Source organism: Dipodomys spectabilis, unplaced genomic scaffold, assembly GCF_019054845.1.
Source record: "Dipodomys spectabilis isolate Male_0828 unplaced genomic scaffold, ASM1905484v1 ptg000783l, whole genome shotgun sequence".
NCBI classification, from domain to species: domain Eukaryota; kingdom Metazoa; phylum Chordata; class Mammalia; order Rodentia; family Heteromyidae; genus Dipodomys; species Dipodomys spectabilis.
In genome coordinates, this window is record NW_024871460.1 from 27,079,674 (window position 1) to 27,102,336 (window position 22,663).

Genomic DNA, 22,663 nt, shown 5'->3' on the forward strand with positions numbered 1-22,663 from the left:
TGTTTAATTGGTTTAACCCTTTATTACATATAACACTCAACTAAAGATGTCCTATGACATAGTACTCTAAAAGTTTCAATTTTAAGTAATTTTTTATCATAATTTCACAGTTTTGTAATGTTACATACACAACTCTTCACATTTAGAATTTTGCCACTACATTATTTTAGGTTGATTACAGTGCAGCAAAGCAATTAGCATCAAATATTTAGAGAAGTGTAGTGAGCTTTGAAAATTAAGCTAAAACTCACATAGCTTATACTTTTGAAGAATACACTTGCAGTATATATACCAAATAAAAGTATACAGTAGATCAACAACCACAAACAATTTTCTAATTGACAGTTTTGATTATACCACTTGTTTGCACTGGGAACTATAAAGAAAATGCCTAGGAACATCTAATTGTTGTTCAGGATCCACCATGAAGCTGAAAAGAAAAAAAATATTTTTAATAATGAAGCTTTTAGTATATATGTACATATGTGAATATACACATACACATTTGCACATATTCTCACAAACATACACCAAAATATATGCATAAAAGCTGGTGTTAGAATTATCATAGAGTAAGTTCAATAACAACTTTCAGGGCAAAGGAAAGTGAATTGTAGAGAGAGCATTACTGTACCTTTAATCTTCATAATTATTTTTCTAGTCAATATTTACAGATTGAGATGACACTGAATTCTCCCTAAGGAATTGTTATCTTTTGACTATTTTAGTAAGTATTCAAAGAGTTTTTTGTTATATATGAATTATCTTGGCAATGAGATTATAAATGTTCTGATGGTAAGATCACATTGTTGTTGATCTGTGCAATACAAGTATTAATTAGGAAATACAACATGTAAGATACTGGTATACATAGATTTCAGAAAAACTGAGTATAAGTTGAGTGTACTTTAAATAATATTTTTACCTACATCCTAACACTAGAAATATTTTTCCTAAACACAATATCCCCAACACAGAACTATAGCAAGGAAATGTGCTGGTGGAATGATTTAAGAAACAAATAGGAAGAAATAAAATTTGCTTCCAAAGCTGTTAGCTTGTGGACAGCAGTATTTTGCTTCCTTTTGTATGCTCTTTTCCCATACATGTAGGACTTTCATTCTCTTATGGCCAAGAGTTATCTTGTCTGGAGTTCTTAAGTTTTTTTTTTTTAATTTTTTTATTTTGTGAAAATACTGTACAGAGGGGTTACAATTACATGGGCAAGATAATGAGTACATTTCTTGTCAAGCATTGTAGTCTCCTCCTTTGTTTCCCCTTCCCATCCCTTCCCATCCTCTCCCCACCCCCTCACCCAATCCTCCCCCCCCCACCAAAGTTGTAAAGTTCGTTTTCCATGTAACGACTTGTACTTCTCATTGTTGCAATGGGTCCACCTGTATCCCTGTATCCCTGAAAGAACATACAACCATCCAAGACAAGTCCAAGAAATATGATAGATCTATCCAACACTTGGAAGATACCATCAGAAGGCCCAATCTGAGGGTAATGGGTGTAGAGGAGCACCTAGAAACAGAAGTTAATGGTCTAGGAAATTTGTTTAACAGGATCCTAGCAGAGAACTTCCCAAACATGCAAAAAGATAGGCCTATTCAGATACAAGAAATTTTTAAAACCCCAAATAGACCAGACCAGAATAGGACATCCCACCGTCACATTATAATCCACACAGGATCAATTCAGACCAAGGAAAAGATCCTTAAAGCTGTCAAGGAGAAAAGATTAATCACCTATTAAGAGAAACCAATTAGAATCACCTCAGATTTCTCAGCAGAGACAATCAAAGCAAGAAGAGCCTGGAATGATGTATGCCATGCCCTAAAAACAAACAACTATAAACCAAGAATACTGTACCCAGCTAAACTCTCCTTCATAACTGAAGGCCAAATAAAAACCTTCCATAGCAAAGAAAAATTGAAACAATATATCTTCACCAAACTAGCCTTACAAAAGATTCTTAAAGATGTCCTACACATAGAACACCAACAAGATCACAATAAAGGCCAAGAAACCGCACCCAAACTGAGAATCCAAGAACCATAGGAAGAACCCAGTAGCTGCAGCCCCCAAGAAGGTGGACTATATGGCAGGAACTCCCAAATAGCCTCTCAGTCCTATCTCTTAATGTTAACGGACTTAACTCTCCAATTAAGCAACATAGACTGTCTAGTTGGATTTAAAAACAAGATCCTTCTATCTGCTGCCTTCAGAAGTCACATCTTGCTTGTAAAACAAACACATTTTCAATGTTAAAGGCTGGAACAAAATCTACCAAGCAAACGGCCCCCATAAACACGCGGGAGTTGCAATCCTAATATCAGATAAAATAGACTTCAAATTAAAATTCGTGAGACGAGATAAAGAAGGTTGCTACATACTAATTAAGGGATCTCTCCTTCAGGAGGATATTACAATTCTAAGTATCTATTCACCAAACAATGAAGCACCCAAATTTATCCAAGAAGCACTACTTTCCCTCAAATCCCACATAGATCCAAATACATTAATTGTTGGGGATTTTAACACACCACTCTCCCCACTAGATAGATCAACTCGGCAAAAACTCAACAGAGAAACCACAGATCTAAACAACTGCATAGATCAACTAGATTTAACAGACATCTACCGAATATTTCACCCAGCAGCATCAGAATACACATTTTTCTCAGCAGCACATGGAACATTTTCTAAAATAGACCACATTTTAGGCCACAAAACAAACTTGTCTAAATTCAGAAACATTGAAGTTATACCTTGCATTCTCTCTGACCACAAGGGAATAAAATTATAACTCAACACCAAAAGCCACCAAAGAAAGTCCGGTAACACATGGAGGCTGAACAACACACTGCTGAATCACGAGTGGGTCATGGAAGAGATTAGAAAGGAAATTCAAATGTTCATGATATTCAACAAAAATGAGCACACAAATCACCAGCTCCTCTGGGACACAGCAAAGGCAGTACTCAGGGGCAAGTTTATAGCTCTGAGTTCCTACATCAACAAATTGGAGAGATCTGAAACCAACAATTTAATGAGACATCTGAACCTCCTTGAAAAAGAGCAGCAAGAGCCATATTGGTCTAGAAATGTTAAACTTAATTTTTTTCCATTTGTACAGGGGTAAACGCACTGTATTAAATATGTAAGGTCTTATCTACGTGGGTTTGATTACAGAAACTAATAAAGTATTCTATAAATAATGAAAAAAAAAGAAAAAGAGCAAGATAAACCCCAATCTAGTAGATGGAAAGAAATAATTAAAATTAAATCAGAATTAAATGAATTAGAATCCAAAAAAACTATAGAAAGAATCAACAAAACAAAGAGTTGGTTCTTCGAAAAAATTAACAAAATTTGACAGACCCTTAGCAAATATTATCAGAAAAAGAAGAGAACACACCCAAATAAATAAACTCAGAGATGAGAATGGAAACATCACCACAGAAACAACCAAGAATTCAGAACATTATAAGGGAATACTTCTCAAAACTTTATGCTAATAAGTTTGAGAACTTGGCAGAAATGGACCTTTTCCTAGCAAATATTGACATGCCAAAACTAAACCAAGATGAGTTAAACCATTTTAACAGGCCCATATCAAGCATTGAAATAGAAACAGCAATAAGAGACCTCCCAGCTAAGAAAAGTCCAGGACCAGATGGTTTTACAGCAGAATTCTACAAGGCCTTCAAAGCAGAGCTCACACCAGTACTCCTCCAACTCTTCAATGAAATTGAAAGAGAAAGTTCACTACCGAACACATTCTATGAAGCCATCATAACCCTCATCCCAAAACCAGGCAAGGACTCATCAAAAAAAGAGAACTAGTACGCATTATCCTGCCCATGTAATTGTAACCCCTCTGTACAGTATGTTCACAAATAAAATTAAATTAAAAAAAAATTGATGCAAAACTTCTCAACAAAATTTTGGCCAACCGACTTCAACAATTCATCCAAAAAATCATACACCACAATCAAACAGGATTCATTTCAGGGATGCAAAGCTGGTTCAATATATGCAAATCAATTAATATTATTCATCACATCAACAGGAGCAAGGATAAGAACCACATGGTTCTCTCAATAGATGCAGAAAAAGCATTCGACAAGATCCAACACCCCTTTATGATGAAGGTTTTGGAAAAATTAGGAATCCATGGAACATTCCTCAATACAATAAAGGCTGTATATGACAAACCTACAGCCAGCATTATACTTAATGGTGAAAAACTAAAGCCATTTCCTCTTAACTCAGGAACAAGACAAGGATGTCCACTCTCTCCACTTCTCTTCAATCTAGTATTAGAATGCCTAGCTACAGCAATAAGACAAGATGCAAACATAAAGGGGATCCAAATAGGGAAAGAAGTAAAACTCTCCTTTGCAGATGACATGATCTTGTATTTAAAGAATCTCATAGACTCCACTCCCAAATTACTCATGCTGATTCAAAACTTTGGCAAAGAAGCAGGGTATAAAATTAACCCCCCAAAATCAATGGCTTTTCTGTATGCCAACAATGAGAAAAGTGTGGCTGAAATTAGGAAAGCAACTCCATTTGTAATAGCCCCACAAAAAATAAAATACCTAGGAATTAACCAAGAAGTGAAGGACCTCTATGATGAAAACTTTAAAAACTTGAAAAAGGAAACCAAAACAGAACTTAGAAAATGGCAAAAACTCCCATGCTCCTGGATTGGAAAGATCAACATCGTGAAAGTGGCAATACTTCCCAAGGCTACAAATTCAATGTGATACCTATCAAAATTCCAACCTCATTCTTCCAGGAAATAGAAGAGGCAATCCAAAAATTCATATGGAACAATAAAAGACCCCGAATAGCATAAGCGCTCCTCAACAGAAAAAACAGTGCTGGAGGAATATCAATACCAAATTTCAAACTCTATTATAAAGCCACAGTAATCAAAACAGCTTAAGTTCTTTTTGTTTGAATGGTTCACAAGGTGGTTAGTGGACCTGGGCTGCTGTGTTCTAGTATGATTTATTTGATTGATTTTTATATTTGAGAATTCATAGGACATTTTAGTTTATGGATACATATAAACTAAATTATATAAGGATATCTATATTATCTCTTATCTATCTGTCTATAATTTTATAGAAGTAGTGGGGGTTGAACTCAGGGCCTTGCACTAGGCAGGCACTCTTACCTCTTGAGCCACATCCCAGTGCATGCATTTTTATATCTGAATACTATTGTTTATCTCTTGAAATATATCTTAAGTAAACTAGTAATCTAAATGCAAATCATAATGACAACAATTAAAACATTACATTGAAATTGGACTTGGAACAAGAGTTGCTAGTTTTATTTGTGCTCCATTTTTCTTAAAGCATTTCCTATACCAGTGAGTGTACATAGAGAGTTAATCCAAGATAATAACGAAGTAACATTGAGCCACGAAATTCTACTAGCTCACTTTATTTGTTCCAATGCCTGCAATAGTATTCCACTTCTCATTACCACCACCTCTTTCTATATTCTTTTTTCTACTCTTATTTTGGTTCAGGTGTTGTCTGACCTGGAAAGATTCAAAACACCAATAAGAACAAACTTTGTCCTTTCCCTCTACGGTGCTGAACCAATGGTTTCAGGATTTTAAGCAATGACAATGAATATGCTAGTAGACACCAACCAAAATTACAAGTGGCAGGATTTCTTGTACACTTTATAACCAAAACATATATGATGCTGCTAAAGCTCTTTATCCCTCCATTTATGAAACTACACATGACAAGGATTTCACAACAGCAGGTGATAAGAAAAATGTCCATCTCCTTTCCTTATGTTCTATGTACAAAGGTTGCAGTAGACTTTTCATTAAAATAGACTCTTCAAGCCTGGTATAATAGCTCACTAAAGCTTTCTTGGTAAATTAAAGGCAATTACTGCAGCAGTCTGTTCCTTAATAACTTGCTGCCATAGTCACCTGCATCTTTCTTTTTTCTTTTTTTTTGGGTCCGGTCGTGGGGCCTGAACTCTGGGCCTGGGTGCTGTCCCTCAGCTCTTCAGCTCAAGGCTAGCGCTCTACCATTTGAACCACAGCGCCAATTCCGGCTTTTTTCTTTTTGCTTATGTGGTGCTGAGGAATCGAACCCAGGGCTGCAGGCATGCAAGGCAAGCGCTCTACCACTGAGCCACCTTCCCAGCCCACCTGCATCTTTCTTGAAGCATGAAGCATGAGAAATTTCAATCATATTCATACCTTTCTTCTTGGACGGTTGAGTTTGAGCTGAAAAGGGAAATAAATTCTGTATGTCCACTAGTCCCTACGTCAGAGATAAGTATCTTTCTTCTCAAGCTCGATAATAAATATATAGCTAGATCTTAGGCTACCTAAATCGGCCAACTTGAAAGCATTCACACCTGATCTCCCCTGTCTCCTCACCTAGCTCTAATTCCAGTATGTACAGACTCACATCCCGTTTGCTGCCCAATCCCTCAAAGTCTACTCTACTTTTCTCTTAATACTCTAGTAAAATTCTTGTCAAATCTAATTTCTAGTGCCAGTTTTTCCCTCACTTCTTACTACACATGCCTCCAAGGAGCATTTCACTCCTTTGATTCTCCTCCCTTTGATGCCCCAGTTTCCTTAGTAACAGAGGGTTTTTTTTTCTTCTTTTATGCTAAGGAATTTCTTCAGGACTCTCCTACTTTGTTCTTACCCATATATGTTTTCATCATTCCTGAGTTTAATCATTATTTTGTTATTAACTACTGGAAACTGCAACTGTGAGAGAAGTCCCAAACTGGGTATCTCTCAGTTAGGAGTTTTCTTCTTCGCAGGTCTATGTCATTTCCTGCCTGGTTAATCTGTCTCCAGGATGTCCTCCCTCTAGTCAGTTATTAGTGATTCGAGGATGTCATCTTCTGTTTGAAAAACCCTCAGTGACTTATGATATTCGTAATCTTGAACTTGAGACCACATTTTTTAAAAATATTAAGGAAATGGTCATGTATTCTCTTTTTTTTTGGGGGGGGGGTCCGGTCGTGGGGCCTGAACTCTGGGCCTGGGCGCTGTCCCTCAACTCTTCAGCTCAAGGCTAGCGCTCTACCATTTGAGCCACAGCGCCACTTCTGGCTTTTTTTTTTCTGCTTATGTGGTGCTGAGGAATCGAACTCAGGGCCTCGAGCATGCAAGGCAAGCGCTCTACCACTGAGCCACCTTCCCAGCCCTCATCTATTCTCTTAAGTACTATTTTACACCTATTACTTCCAATTGTACATAAAGTTTTTTGGCCAGAGCTGCTTTTTTCCTGTAGACATTTGTCTTTGCAAATATTCTTGTCAAGCTGAACACAGTGCTTTATAAATATTTTTTATAAACTATATAAGTATTTTTATAAGTATTTTTACCCTATAATGTCATATTCCCAGCCAATTCTTGTTCAAAACCAGAACTCAGTACTAGTAAATAAGTACCCCAGTACTCCAGTGCCAAGCACATATTAGTATTCAGTAGCTATAGTCAGTAAATGAGTGGATGAAGAACAAAATGAGTTTTAGTTCTCAGTTATCTTAATTTTTAATTATTTTAATTACCTATGTTTTGACTAGGTCAGACTTCTTAGACAACTCCTTTAAATTAATCTTTCTTTCCCTGTCACCATTCTCTTCTTCCTCGGTTATAAATACTATTTTCTTTTCTTTTTGTGTGTGCTGGTTATGGGGCTTTGAACACAGAACCTGGGTGCTGTCTCTGAACTCTTTCATTTTTCTCAACTACTCTTCCATTTGAGCCACAACTCTGCTTCTATTTGGTGGCTAAATGGAGAGTTTCATAGACTTTTCAACCTGGGGTGGCTTTGAACCACAATCCTCAGATCTCAGCCTCCAGAGTAGCTAGGATTACAAGCATGATCCACCAGTGTCCAGCTGTAGAAGTATTATTTTTACAGCTATAATGAATGTTTTTCTAACAAAACTGTAATTTCCACCCCATGGGCCACTTAACGCTAATTGTATTCCATACACTAAATTATAGTACCACATTTGAATACTTTTTGGAAATACTTACACAATTTTGAAAGTGACTAGCAAACTACTAGTATAAGTTTAATATAGCTAGAAATATGTTAAGCTTTTAACAATGGTTAATTATTGATTAATGCAATAGAACATATTTCTTTCTCTGAACCTAAGTTATAAGATTTATTAAAAAGAAAAAGAGCACCATTAATAAAATGTGTGGTGATGAGGAAGAACACACTGGGCCTTCAAAAATACACAAGCACACAGAAGCACCAGGAACCTGGGATAATTACCTGGGACCAGCATAGTAGATGTGAGTTCTGGAGTCTCCAAGAAATCCACATTGCTTCTTTGGAATGTCTTGCTATAATTTGTCTGAAGGTGGCTGTACAAATGATTACAGGTTAAAAATGGACATTTTTTATTTACTTTCATACGTAGAGTGCAAAAGAAATCAAATTCAATCAAGATGACAAGGTTCTGTGTGATTTAGATTAAGTGCCTGGATACAGACTTCCTTTCATTGTTATTTTACCTAAAAAATAGACTGAAGCTTTGAAATTTTAATCAAAAATATAGAGAAAAAACTAAACAGTTCATACAGAAGATAAATAGGGGGTATATCCTAATTTCAGGAAGAAGTTTAAGCATAATGAATGTTTTAATAGTCTGAGTGTTTAAAAAATAGAATAGCTAAGGCTGACTATAAATTTTCCATCCCTAGAAGAGGAACTGACATGAAAGTCATCTATCTTAGTGTAGCATGAACTTGAATATGCTCCCTTTTGCATCTGAAATAATATGACTAGTATCATTTTTATCTTCAATGTAGCACAGAGAGCTTTTTGAATGTGTTGTTTATTTAATACATATATATGTATGTATGCATGTATGTTATATATGTGTATACACACACACACACACACACACACACACACACACACACACACACACACACACACACACACACACACTCCGTAATGTGTACGGAGATGGAAACTAGGGCCTTATCCATGATGGGCAAATGCTTTACCACTGAGCTACATCCTGAGACTTTCAAATCACCGTTTGAAGGTCCAAAAATAAAATTTTAGCCAGGTATTGGTGGCTCATGCCTGTAATCCTAGCCATGAAGCTGAGGTCAGAGCCCAAGCAGGAAAGTCCATGAGACTTTTATCTCAGAAATAACCACCAAAAAGCCAGAAGTAGAGATGTGGTTGAGTGCTAGCTTTGAGCTCAAAGCCCAAGGACAGCATAAAGGCCCTGAGTTCAAGCTCCAGGATCAGCACAAAAAAATAAAAAATTAAGGCAAAATACGTTTCAAATGAATCACCAGGTGTTTTATTACCTCCATTACTGTATTTAACACACTGTACAATATGGACTTATTAGAGACCTGCTCTCTGTACAGTTTGAACTGTTCGTATAATCTTTGAATAGTAAAAATATTTCCTTCATACCTTTCTTTAGTATACATTTATTACATTTTTTTCTTGTTTGTGTGCTCTGCTTAACACCCTCTTTTGTGTGCTTGTACACTCTGTTACCCAGAAGTAAACTTTGCCTTATCAAGTTAAAAAAAGGAAAAAATTAAAATTAAGATAATTTCTTTCAAAGTGGATTTGTTCTTTTTAGTGTCTTGAATTTCTTTTATTTGTAGTGCTTTAAAAAATTAGCATTATGATTGTCTGAGACATTATAAATGTGTTAAAAGCAAAATAATTACAGAGTTTATGAAACTTCACATCTCCATCTTTCTCAGACACCCATAGTCCTTCTGAAATCTATCCAAAAGCATTAGTAAAATGGAAAATGCTATGTGGAATCAGTACTTAAAGTATCTGTGCTTCAAAAAGGAACTGGTTTCTAATCCAAGAAACAAATACTAGGAGTGTTGAGATGCAGTTCATCAGGCAGATTTTAAGGTGAGGTAAATAAGCTTTTTGTACAAGTCTGAACAGTAGATCAGGCATATTGCTACCTCCCCACTTTCACAAAACAAATCAGTCTTGTTCATAACTTACCTATTCCACATACTACTGTTCTCCCAGAACTCATAAATCATGTAGCGAGGCTCATTGGAAAGCTTCTGAATAGAAACACTGAAATAGAAAAGTCATAATTGCCACTAGAAATTAAAGGAAGAAAGTTTTATTTTCTCATCTTTGTAACATAAAAGTTTTAACTTCATATAGGAAACCTAAGTGCTTGCAGAATATGGAAAAAATTTATCAATAATATATTCAGATGCAGGATATGATGATTCATACTGTAATCCCTAGCTACTTAGGAAGCAGTAGATAAAAGAACACAGAGACCAGCCCAGGCAAAGTTAATGAGACCTTGTCTCAAAAGCAGAATACTAGGCAAAAGGACTGTGCGGGTGTGGCTCAAGAGATAAGTGCATTTGCCTAGGATGCTCCAGTATGAATAGAGGACATGGAGAAAAGCGAGACAAGTAGTGAAATTGCTCAGGTGAGAGATGAAGATCCAAATTAGTGTTGAAACAAAAAGAACCAAAAAGAGAACAGGTTCTCAAATAGGAAAGAATGGGAGTCAAAAATAACCCTTACATCTGAAAGCCTAGCTATTATTTCACAATACATTTGTATACATATGTATGTTGGAAAAGATGAGGGAATAGAACAAAATTGAACTAGTAGAGAAGAAAGAATTTACCAATATTGTTTGTTAATGTAGATTTAGAATTAATTTAAATTTGACCAGCAGGCGGCAGTAGACACGCACAGAAATTTTAATGAGGGTTTTTTTTTGTTTTTGTTTTTTGTTTTTTTATTTATTCTTAGTTCTTTGCCTGTTGTTTGGTGTTTTTCATAATTGTTTACCTAATTTGCCTTATTAAGGTATGTACCAAATATTGTTATTTATTTAAATTTATATTTTTCTGACGAAAGATTTACTATAGGATTCTAAGAATGGAATACAAGATGGAATTTGTGATTTTCCAATCCCAACAATAAGTTTTTGGGAGAATTCCAGGAATTAATCTGCATATGTATATTTTCTTGGAAAAGAATAGCTTCCATTTTAGTGTTTAAGGACTTTTCAACCTCTACGTGTAATGTAGCAGCATGAAATGGACACATTTCAATCCATACCTGCTTTCTTAGCATATCAGGTATTCCATCAACTGCTTTATGGAAACTAACTTATTTGTATTACTTATTACATTAAAAGCTTGCTTTTCATACTATTTGAACTTTTCATTTTTTGGACTCAGCCAGTTGTGGTGTAGGAAGATTGCAAGTTCAAGTCCAGCCTGGGTTACATGGTACAGATCATGTCTCAAAAAAAAATCAGGTGATGTGACTTAGTGGTAGAATACCTGCTTAGAGTGTATATGGCCCCGGCACTCTTCCCCCAATGAAATTTACAAATTTGAAGTCACTTGACTCTGTTTAGCAGCTGTCAATTTTTCAGCCAAGAAAATAGCTTTAATTGCTCCATGAATAAGTATCCTGTTTTTCCATGTAGATGCTATAATTCTTGAAGGCAGGAACTGTTCATTCTTTGCTCTCAAGCATGGTTTAATCAATAAACTGTGTATATAATATTGATTCATTTGGTACCTCTCCTTGCCAAGCAGGAATTAACAGGCCTTTGTGATTATAGATTAGCACTGTGTGTGTGTGTGTGTGTGTGTGTGTGTGTGTGTGTGTGTAACTGCTTGAGTTTTTCACTACTCTGTAAAAGTCAACTGACTACCTTGGACAAAGTCTCTGTCAGTCCTCAAAACACCCAAGTTTCTTAGTCAGATACTGAGAAGGCAGAAATGTGACAGTCTTAAAGAATCTCTTGTATCTGGAACAGAAAGGAGCTAACCCATTCTATCCTTGGTTAGCTGCAGAATTTCAGGCATATCTAACACAAAGATGAGAATTGACAAGAAGGATTAAAGTTTCAGAGTCAAATGTGGACAAGTTGTTTAACCTATCCAAGCTGGTTCTAAATGGAGTTTAATATAATTATAATTCCCCTGAAGAGTAAGACAATGGATGTAATTAGCTAATGTTATAAATCATGAAGTTTCTATTTTATTTATTTTGAGACAGAGTCTCACTATGTAGCCCAGACTAGCCTCAAACTAGCTCTGTAGTCCAGGGTAGCATCAAACTCATGATCCTTTTGCTTCAGACTTCCAAGTGCTGGGTTTATAGGTATGTATCACAAATCCCTGATGTTTCTATTATATTATGGCTACATTCAGTGTCTTAACTACAATGAGACTTAACATTATGGAAGAACAGTGAAGCTGGTAATTCACAGAGCTTTTATCTATCAAGCACTAAGCAATCGTGATGGGTACACAGGGGCAGAAATGCTAACAAGAATGCCATTTGATTGATCAGCCAATGTAGGCAGAGAACTAAATTTGATTAGTACATCTGAAAAACTGAACTTAAGCATAATGACTTAACATGTCTTCCACGTACGTGCTACCTGTGTGTGATGACTCACTCTCATTGCAGCTGACAAGTTTAAATTTTGATAATTTCACAGAACAACAAATTGGATAAAAGAATCAGTGGTAAGTAAAGAGCTAATGAGAAACAAACTAATCATGCAAAGAAAAAAGGAGAGGCTGAGTATTTTATAGGAGAAGGATATTCTACTTCCCTCAGCCTCCCAGCAGGTGGCAACAGAGCAGTGTTTCCTGCTTATTGATACAACAGCTTTTGCAGCAGGCTACACAGATGTATCTACTCTCTTATTTCCACACCCTGTTTCCCCTTCCTGGGGCTAGTCTACTGACTTCAAAGCATGTTCTGACCACATGTTAAAGCCTTGCTACTGAACCTTTTTGCAAACATAAAATATCTTATCATTTCCTGGAGATTGTGATACACTGAAACATACTCTATTATATTTACACACACACACACACACACACACACACACACACACACACACACACGCATGCACGCACGCACGCACGCACACACTCCCTGAGCTATCTTCTGCGACTTCTGTGTCTGAAAGAATATATAGACGCCTTTTCATTTCCCAGATATTCAATTTTATGGTTAAATGAGTAAGCTTTTTAAACTCACAAATATTCCCACTTTAGCAAGTCTCTTGAGTTACTTAAATGAACTACAATGGAGTTTTGATCTGTAACTTTCTGAGCCTGATTTGCAGTAGAATAACAGCATAATTGAAACATATCCTTTCCTTGGGAAGTTGTGAGCTGTTGATGATATTGAGCAAATATACTCCAGAAAGGAGCTCACCCAGGAGTCAAGAGTGACTCCAGCTCACGTTTTCTGCTCTTTGTGGATGGAAGACATTGTTTTCAACACTCAAAACTGGTTTTTTTGCATTGGTTTGTTTTTTTGTAATATTTCAACTTCAGGACCATGTTTGCTAGGTAAGTGCACTACTACTTGGGTCATGGCCCCTGTCTTTCTGCTTTTTCTTTTTTCAAATAGGATCATGAGTGCCTGACCAGTGGGCCTCTGTGATCCTCTGACCCTCATCTCTAGAATAGCTGGGATTACAGGTATGGATCACTACACCTGGATCATGAGTTTCTTGATAAGGAAACTGAAGCTTGGAGCCAACAGAGTCTTTCCCCAACCCCAACAAAGGTAATGAAATATTAGCTTTAATCATAGTTTGATCCTAGCTCACTTCAAGAGCTGGACAGATTCTGCTGTGGTGTGAATAAAATATAATTAGCTACTGTCTCTCAGAGACAACAAGAATGTTGTAGTATGCATACACCCACACAGATGCATGGCCACACAAACATCTGCTTATAAAGCTTTTCAAAGCAATATTCCAAACACTATGCAGTATATGAGTATAACAAGTTTGCAAACCAGAGATAGATTTAGATGTGGAAGTTTGCAGAATGCAGGTGAGTTTGGGCCTGAGCCCTGTACATAAGGCAAAGCATGGGCTGGCAGAGACTGGCAGCTAAGTACACATTTCTGGAAGGGGGAGAGAGTGGCCAGTTGTGCATAGCTAAGGCAGAGCTCAGGAAAGAGGAACAAACAGCAGCAGTGATGTGGATTCCTGGGGTTTGCTGGCAACATAATCCTAAGGTCAGAACAAAGACTGTTAGGATACTCATCAAAAAATAATTGCAAATTCCAGATGAAGGAAATTTATAGAATTCCTTCTGGAAAATGATTCTAGTATTAGATGGATAAGAGTAGAAAAATTGAAGATGATCAATAGTATATCTGAGTTGAGTAGTGGTAATGGAGAAGAAAGGAAGAAAGGGCTGATTTTTCTTTTGTTAATCCAGGTCTGAAAGCATGATTTCAGAGAGTCCTGCAATTTCATAATGGCACTATGGTCATTATGCCACACACAGGGCATAAAGCAATCAAGACTAGGTGCCTGAGAGTGGAGGCATCATTATGGAGAGGACTGGAAATGAGCGCTGGTTGCATGGGTACAGCAGGAGGACCTTCAGTCTTTTTGAAATTCCTCGTTTAGATGATTATTATTTCCCTTGGTGCTTCTAATGATCAAAGCAGCTAGGGTCCAAGGATCAAAGAATAAAACAGCAGGTTAAACACTTTAAATGGCCTCATCCCAAGGACTGGACTGGGCAGGAGCGTGTCATGTGAGGCTTCATCCAGATTCTCACCCTTAACTCAAGTGGGAGATATCTTTGCACAGCCCATAGTGCTGGCTCAGCCTCGGCGCTTACCGTAAACATCCACGTTGGGCTGAAGCGCTCTCCACATAGTGTTTCAGAGCGAGTTGGAATTCTTCCAAATCCTCTTCTATTACGGACATCTGACGCTGAACAAGCATGATGTGCTGCCAAGGAAAGGACAAGCTTACTGTCTTGGTATCACAAAGCTGATCCCTTAGTGCCTATCCAGTTCTTCTTCACAAGGAAAATCACTGGCAAGCAGTCAATGGGACCAACGAAATCCATCTATTCCACGACGAAAATTATATGAAGGCTACAATATAGGTGGGACATTTTGCAAGAAAATGTCCTCTAACAATGTCTTCTAACAACACGAGCTAAAGAAAAATGTCCTTTGCAATGACACATTTCCTTTTTAATAGTAATGATTCAAGTAGAATCACTGGGAAGTTTGAAGACTGCACTTAATCTGGCAGTGGGACCCAGGCACTGGTATTTTTAATAACTTCCCTAAATACCTCTAATGTGCACTTAGACCATCATCACAGTCTTCAAGTCATCATATTTTATAGTGAAGTTCTGTTGTATACCGCATAGTGCCACTTTCTTGGGTATTTTGTGATAGTAGACATATCATAGCAGTCCTTACAATGAGATGTCAAAATATGTGTGTTCATGGATGAATTTCCAGTGGTGTGTCTACTGTTAAAATTTTCTCAAACATATTTTCCGCTTATACATAATAGGTTCCTGTTCAGAATACCATGATATTAAGTGGAGCCATGTTTAATGGATTGAATGCCAACCATTTCTTGTAACAAAGCTGATTATCACTGTAGCAATTGTAGTTTTGAAGATTTCCCTAAAGATGTGCCTGTGGGCTTCTTATGGCACTTTATTAATTTAATTTAATTTTTGCCAGTACTGGGGCTTGATCTCAGGGCATGAGCTATGTTCTTGAGCCTCTTTGTGCTCTCTCACTTGCACTGCTTTTGGGTTTTTTGAGTCATTTACTGGATTTTCCTGCCTGAGCTGGCTTTGAACCATGATCCTCACCTCTCAGCCTCCTGTTACTAGGATTACAGGCATGAGTCATTGACACCAGTAAGGATTGCTGTTTTTAAGTTTGCTTTTAATAAATTATTTAGAATATTTTAATATTCTGCTGTAGCACCACAGTGTTCTTTTCAGCGCATTAGACAAATTTAATATATTATGAGATGCATAAACACTACTTTTAAAATCCTACTTTTCAGTCTGACTTTGTCTTAAATATGTCATTCTGGATGCATTCTGTTGCATCCTAAATTAGGTTGTGCCCCTTTGCTGTGAAAATCTATTTCCCTATACCAATCTTCATCACATTTATTACAGATTCTTGTTTCACTGCCTGTATTTCCTGTTAGTCTATAATATTCACCAGTTTCTCTCTAGACCTTCTCATCAGGGTTGGCATATAAATAATAGTTCATTTGTGGACAAAAGAAGCAAAATATGATACTTCTTGTTTACTTCTGACTTTTATTATAATTTTTAGCAAGTTTTATGTAATTATTAATTACAGAAGAGAATTTGAGGGGGCTTGAAAACTCTAGAGCATTGCACAGTTGTTAAGTGCTCTTTTATCTCTACCATCTTTTCCTCTTCTTTTTCAAAAAGGGATATAGATGGAAAGAATTAGCCTTTACTAGCTAGATGGCTTTGAATAAGTTATTTAATCTTCCTTATGTTAAGTCTTCTGATACATAAAATTGCAATCATGGTATTCATATCTTGGAGTTTTTGGGGAAGATTAAGGATCTTACCTAGGATAAGTATTCAATGCACATTACTTCCTTTACTATAGGTTAACAGGGAGAAACTGGGCTTAAAATTAGAAATTGCTTCCTGGAGTCAGTATGATGTAATGGTTCATTGCTTGAAAAACAAGGTATGGAAGCTAGTAGAGTTCAGGGCTTTTGCTGCATGTTTACATAATACCATCAAGCAAAATGTGCTGCTACATGGTAGGAAGTCTCATGAAACAATAATGTCAATATACACTTTCCCTTCCAAACAGAAGGCCAGAAATCTACCAAACACTCAGATTTGGAGTGTTCTGGTATGGTGATGTTAATAGGTCTGGCGTCAAACTGCTGGGGTTTGGCTGTAATGTTGAAACCTCTCTACACCTTGGTTCCTTCATTAGTGAAATGATGGCACTGTTGGCACCTCTCATGCAGCTATTGTGAGGACTGAGTTCTTTGTGTTCATGTTTAACATGCACCTGATGGGTCAGTAAAGGTCAGCTCTAAAAAAATGTGATGCAAAATTATTCCTCACTTTCTGATTTTTTTTTGTTGGTTGTGGGGCCTGAACTCTGGGCCTGGGCGCTGTCCCTCAGCTCTTCAGCACAAGGCAAGTGTTCTACCATTTGAGCTATAGCATCACTTCCGGTTTCCTAGTGGTTTATTGGAGATAGGAATCTCACGGTCTTTCCTGCCCGGGCTGGCTTTGAACCGCGATCCTCCGATCTCAGCCTCCTAAGTAGCTAGAATTACAGGCGAAAGCCACCGGCACCTGGCTTAATATATATATTATATATATTATATATATATAATATATATTTTTTTAAGTTCTCATGTGTTTTATTAGTAGAAAAAGGTAAACTTTTCTTTAGTAAAAGAATTCCATTTTGTGTGTGTGTGTTTGTGTGTGTGTGTGTTGCTCCAGAAGAAACCTAGGGCTTTATGCATACTAGTGAAAAATACAACTTTAAATGACAAATGTCATATTGGTAATTCTGAGGAAAACAAACACTATCAAACTGCTACTACGAATGTTCTGAAAGAATATATATATATATATATATTTACATATATGTGTGTGTGTGTGTGTGTGTGTATTTTGCCTCTACTCATGGTTGAAGAGTTAACAGATATTCTTGCTTTCAAATAATATTGAAAGCTAAGTGTCCTACTTTGTCCAATCCTTTTTTTTTTTTTTTTTTTTGCTGGTCGTGGGGCATGAACTCTGGGCCTGGATGCTCTCCCTCAGCTCTTCAGCTCAAGGCTAGCACCTCACTACTTGAACCACAGCACCACTTCTGGCTTTTTCTGCTTATGTGGTGCTGAGGAATCAAACCCAAGGCCTCATGCATGCTAGGCAAGCACTCTACCACCGAGCCACTTTCCCAGCTCCGGTCCTATTTTTATAAAAACTACTTCTATAAACTATTAAATTAACAATATCCTATGAGTTCACCTTTTAGAATTGGCAGCAATCTATGTCTCTTCTGTCATGGACTAACCAATGTGTATAACTGCCACCTTTTGCAAACAACATCGATGTGACTTTTTCTATCTCATGAATAGAGACTATAGTCTTTCATTAGAAATTATTTAAAAATAGACAATTGTGTTTCCCAACGTTTTTCTGAACCAGAGTCTCCCTTTAAACCTCTGAGATGCTAGCACATGATCATGAGGTTAACAACTCCTCCACCTATGAAACCATATCAGCAAGGTATTCCTAGCTTGAGTTTTCCACACTCTTTCCTCTCACTTTCCCAATTCTTGTGGAATTCACACAGATTTTATCCTTCTCTTTAGAGAAATAAAAAGTATGTGTAGTAGAAAATATAGCACATATCAGGGGAAAGTCTGAATATCTACAGCCATTATTCAGCTTTTTTGAGACTCCCTTTGGCTCCCTCTACAGAATCTCTTTGTGCTATGTGTTTGAGCAGAGGGTCAGGAGCCTCCCACCTGGGTGGAAGTCACCTTCTTCCAACCTGCAATCAGTGTCTGTGGAGCAATTGGACATTACAGAGATGAGGGTGTCTTTCTTACAAGTAAATGTGACTGATCTTTCAATATCTCTAAGGCAATGTACTTAAAGTATTCAAGTAAATGTAATATTCTATAGGAACTCAAGATATAAAAATGTGGTGTCCTTTTAAATGTAGAAAACATCCAATTTCTTCAAACTGAGCATATTAAATATTTGCATAAGTAAGGCATTATGTGTGATCCTTTTCAATTTATTTGCTAATTTCTTTCTGTTGCAACTTGGTCTATCTTTCAGGATAATTTTGTTAATTTTATTCTATTTCCATAAATCATGATCACTCTGAATAGACATCTTTTCCCTAGGGTTATGTATATTCCATTTTCTCTGCAAATCAGTTTTTTCTTTGAAGATTTGTTTGTGAGCCTTTAAAGTTCCCCAACTTAGGTTAAATGCTCAACATTCAACCTACTGGAGTTTTCAAAATGTATTTATAACAAAATTTCATTGTTATATCATATTCATTCAATTATTCAGTAACTCATAGATTATTTATACAAGCTTAAAAACTCATTTTGTACCTATTATATGCCACACACTTTTACAAAATCCTTGTGAAGTGGGCATTAGGTTTCCACAAATCACAGTTTACCCATGCAGAATAAAATATATCTATCTATTGCTTACCTTTTCAACTTTCAATGACTAGAAAAGAGTTTTGGAAGAAATTAAGTAATGTCTTCAAAATACATATATCTAAAACTTTGACTTGAAAATGTACTTACAGATTTAGTATTCCCCTCAATAACTTCTTCATCCAGCGGCTCAAGTTTGAGATCCTTCAGTTAGAGGAAGAGAAAGCAGATAAAAGCACCCCCAAATTATATAATATTTTTAAAAGTCATGTACTCATTTAATAGATTTTCATGGTAATATTTAACAAAAAGAACATGGCTATCTAAAGGGTAATGAAATAATTTTGATTTTTATTAAATTGAAGTGTCCCAATAAGGACTGTCCATTTTTCTTTTGTAAGGAACAATTTCAGATTGTTTGTTATTGCTCTAAGTTTACTTCACTCAAAGTAGAAAGAGGTATTAAAACACAGAGAGGAAAGAAACATTAAAAAAGTAATGACTAGGTCTAATAGGTTAATTTCTTTTGAGTCAGTGTTCAATCTTCAGGAACTTTATTCTGATGAGTACACATTCGAGCACTTTTCCAACTGAAGATTGTGCACAATAATTTTTTCAATTGGCCAAGAAGTTAATGAAAGATTGTAGAAATGGAGACTTTCTGAAGTAAATCTGCCTTTTAATAGCAGAGCTATGGAGGTCCCCCTGTGCTATTTAGTAGTTGAATGCTGGACATGTTGTCTAACTTGTTTTACTCTTCCTGCTGCCTGATCTTCTGTGTCTCTAGAGTTGATCTAGCGTTTCTTCTTGTTTCTCACAATTTAGCTCAAACACAACCTTAATGAGACTTCTCACAGACCATCACTTTGAGTATCTTATTCACATTGTCTCACATTTTCTTCATTGCATTTTCTATTTTGTCTATTTTTTCTCATTTCTCAGACTTTCAGACTTATACAATTTGTTTTTTAGGGAGTGTGTGTGTGTTTGCCAGTCTTGGAACTTGAACTCAGTGCCTGGGCTATGTCTGAGCTTTTTTGTTCAAGACTACCACTTGAGTCATGGCTCCACTTACAGCTATTTGGAAGTTAAGAGATGTGAATCTCATGGACTTTTCTGCCCAGGCTAGCTTCAAACCACAAATCTCAGACTGCTGAGTAGCTAGGGTTACAGACATGAGCCACCTGAATCCAGACATTCATTTGCTTTTGTCTGTTACCTCAAAAGCCAAAGATCTCATCTGTTTTGAACATTACTGTGTCCCTGCTGCCACATATTCCCAGACACATAGTTGATAATCAATGTAGAGTAAAAAAAGAATGTCTGCATATACCCAATCTCATTCACAGATTTTTCATAAATGTGAAATTATATAATGAACAGAAATGCAAATTGAGAATTACATTTTTTGTTTTTAAAGTAATTTTTTGAGATTAAGTGATTATATAAATTTCACAGTATTGTAGGATAGTGATACTTAAAGTCACAAACACATTTTGTCCTTCACAAGGCAAATTGTCTTTATCATGGTCTATAAAGTTTGTGAATTCTATGACCTTTGACAACACAACTATTTCTTCCACATCAGGTGATAAGTACACTTCTTTCCTTTTGCTTAATGTAAGCTGTTCCGTCTTTCCCTCTCATTTCCTCCCTCCCATCTCTGCCCTTGAGTTTCTTAGTTCATTTTCATCAATGAACTAATGGGCCCCTGATGGACCCCTCTAGTGTATATTTTTCCATTTCCCTCTGATTCTGTGTCCTCCTCCTAGCTTCTCTCAGATGTGCATATATATACATATATATACATATATATATGCACACACACCATAATTGTGGTCAAGAATATGGAGTCATTTAGAAATATGACAAATTAAGTAGAGGTCCTTTGTTTTGTGAGGCCTGTTTATTTTGTCGTATCTCCTTGCATTTTGAATTTAACGTCCACATATCAAGGAGACAAATGTGCCATTTGGCTCTCTGATTTTGGCTTACCTTGCTCAAAATGATTTGTTCTAGTTTCATCAGTTTTCCTGTGAATGCCATTGTTTTGCCTTTCTAATGGCTGCATAATATTCCATTCTATATAGGTACCAAAATTTTTGGATCCATTCATCTGTAGTAGGGCATCTGGGTTGTTTCCATATCTTGGCTATTGTGAACAGTGCAGTAATGAACATGGAGGTGCATGTGTCCTTATATCCTGGTTCCTGTTGCTCAGGGTTGATGCCTAGGAGTGGTATGGCTGCGTCATAGGGGAGGTCTATATATAGTTTTCTGAGGTATCTCCAGACTGCTTTCCAAAATGGTTGTATTAGTGTATATTCCCACCAGCAGTGCAATAGGTTTCCTCTTTCTCTGCATCCCCGCCAGCATTTATCATTGTCTGAATTTAGGATATGGGCCATTCTGACTGGGGTAAGGTGGTATCTCAGGGATGTTTTTATTTGCATTTCCTTTATGGCCAGGGATGATGAACATTTCCTCATGTGTTTCTTTGACATTTTTATCTCTACTTCTGAGAAGTCTCTCTTTAGTTCCCTTGTCCATTTAATGATTGGTTTGTTAGATTTGGGAGGAATTAGTTTCTTGAGTTCTGTATATATAATGGATATTAGGCCTTTGTCTTATATATTGCTGGTAAATATTTTTTCCCAATTGGTTGGCTGTCTTTCTAATTTGGTAGCTATGTCTTTAGCTGTGCAGAAACATTTTATTTTGAATTGAGAATTTAAAAATACTTTATAGCTAGAAACTCAGACTTAGTCATGTCCTTGACTGGTATTTCCAGACACCATCTGAAGTTCACTTTTAAGTTCTACCTTCTCTGATCTTAGGTAAGAAAAACTTAAATCATGTGAGTGTGATGTCCAAATTACTCCTCTTTAAATGAGGATGGCCATGATGGGACTTTGTGAAGAATGAACAAGTCTTATTGTTGTCCTTGTCAACATGTATTTTTCAAACATTAAAGATGATTTCTGCAAATGTTTCAAGCAAAACATAAGCTATAAAACATCAGATTCTTGCCATGAAACCCAAGAGGCTAGAAAGGCCAGAAGGAAAATTTGAGAAACCTGTAGAAATAGCAGGTGTTATTTTTCTCTCACACAAATGGAATTGGGCTTGGATTACACTGCAGGAAGGATTCATCATAAATACTTAATGGGCAGAAAGGCTAACATGTGTTTCACCACATGTACATGTCCTTTGAACAGGATATCAAACCTAGTGCTAACAGCTGTGGGAAACAAGAGCTCAGCAGTGGAATGGTATGCATTTAGCAATTGGGTAGTTTTCCTCTAAAAATCTAATGTGACATAGAATAAGTTGTAGAAGAAAACTGAACTTGTACTGCGTTCCCTACTCGTTAAGCCAGCTCACACTGATCTCCACCCAGCGGGAGTCCCATGCTCAAAACCATCACCTTGTACTTTCAGCACAGCTCTTAGATAACTGTTCTCAAAATGAAACCCTTTCATAGAAGGGGAGGGAGGGAGACAAACGGCTCAGAGTAAAAGACACAGGACAATACTTTGATTTAAAGTTAGAAAAAGGAAAAAAAGGTATGAGCCAAGTTTGAGCTCCTCTTTTGAAAATAACTGTA

General features: G+C 36.6%; 1 protein-coding gene across 1 annotated transcript in view; it reads right to left on the minus strand.

The window, feature by feature from the left end:
- Positions 1-259: 259 nt before the first annotated feature.
- The window catches only part of Necab1 (N-terminal EF-hand calcium binding protein 1), a 148,195-nt gene continuing 125,791 nt past the window's right edge, over positions 260-22,663 (minus strand). Inside the window, exons 9-13 of the mRNA XM_042673110.1 lie at positions 19,207-19,260; positions 14,705-14,817; positions 10,044-10,121; positions 8,313-8,404; positions 260-430 (exon numbers count right to left, since the gene is read on the minus strand). Of these exons, the coding sequence (XP_042529044.1) occupies positions 402-430; positions 8,313-8,404; positions 10,044-10,121; positions 14,705-14,817; positions 19,207-19,260 (366 nt within the window). The 3' untranslated portion in view covers positions 260-401. The remainder of the gene's footprint in view (positions 431-8,312; positions 8,405-10,043; positions 10,122-14,704; positions 14,818-19,206; positions 19,261-22,663) is intronic.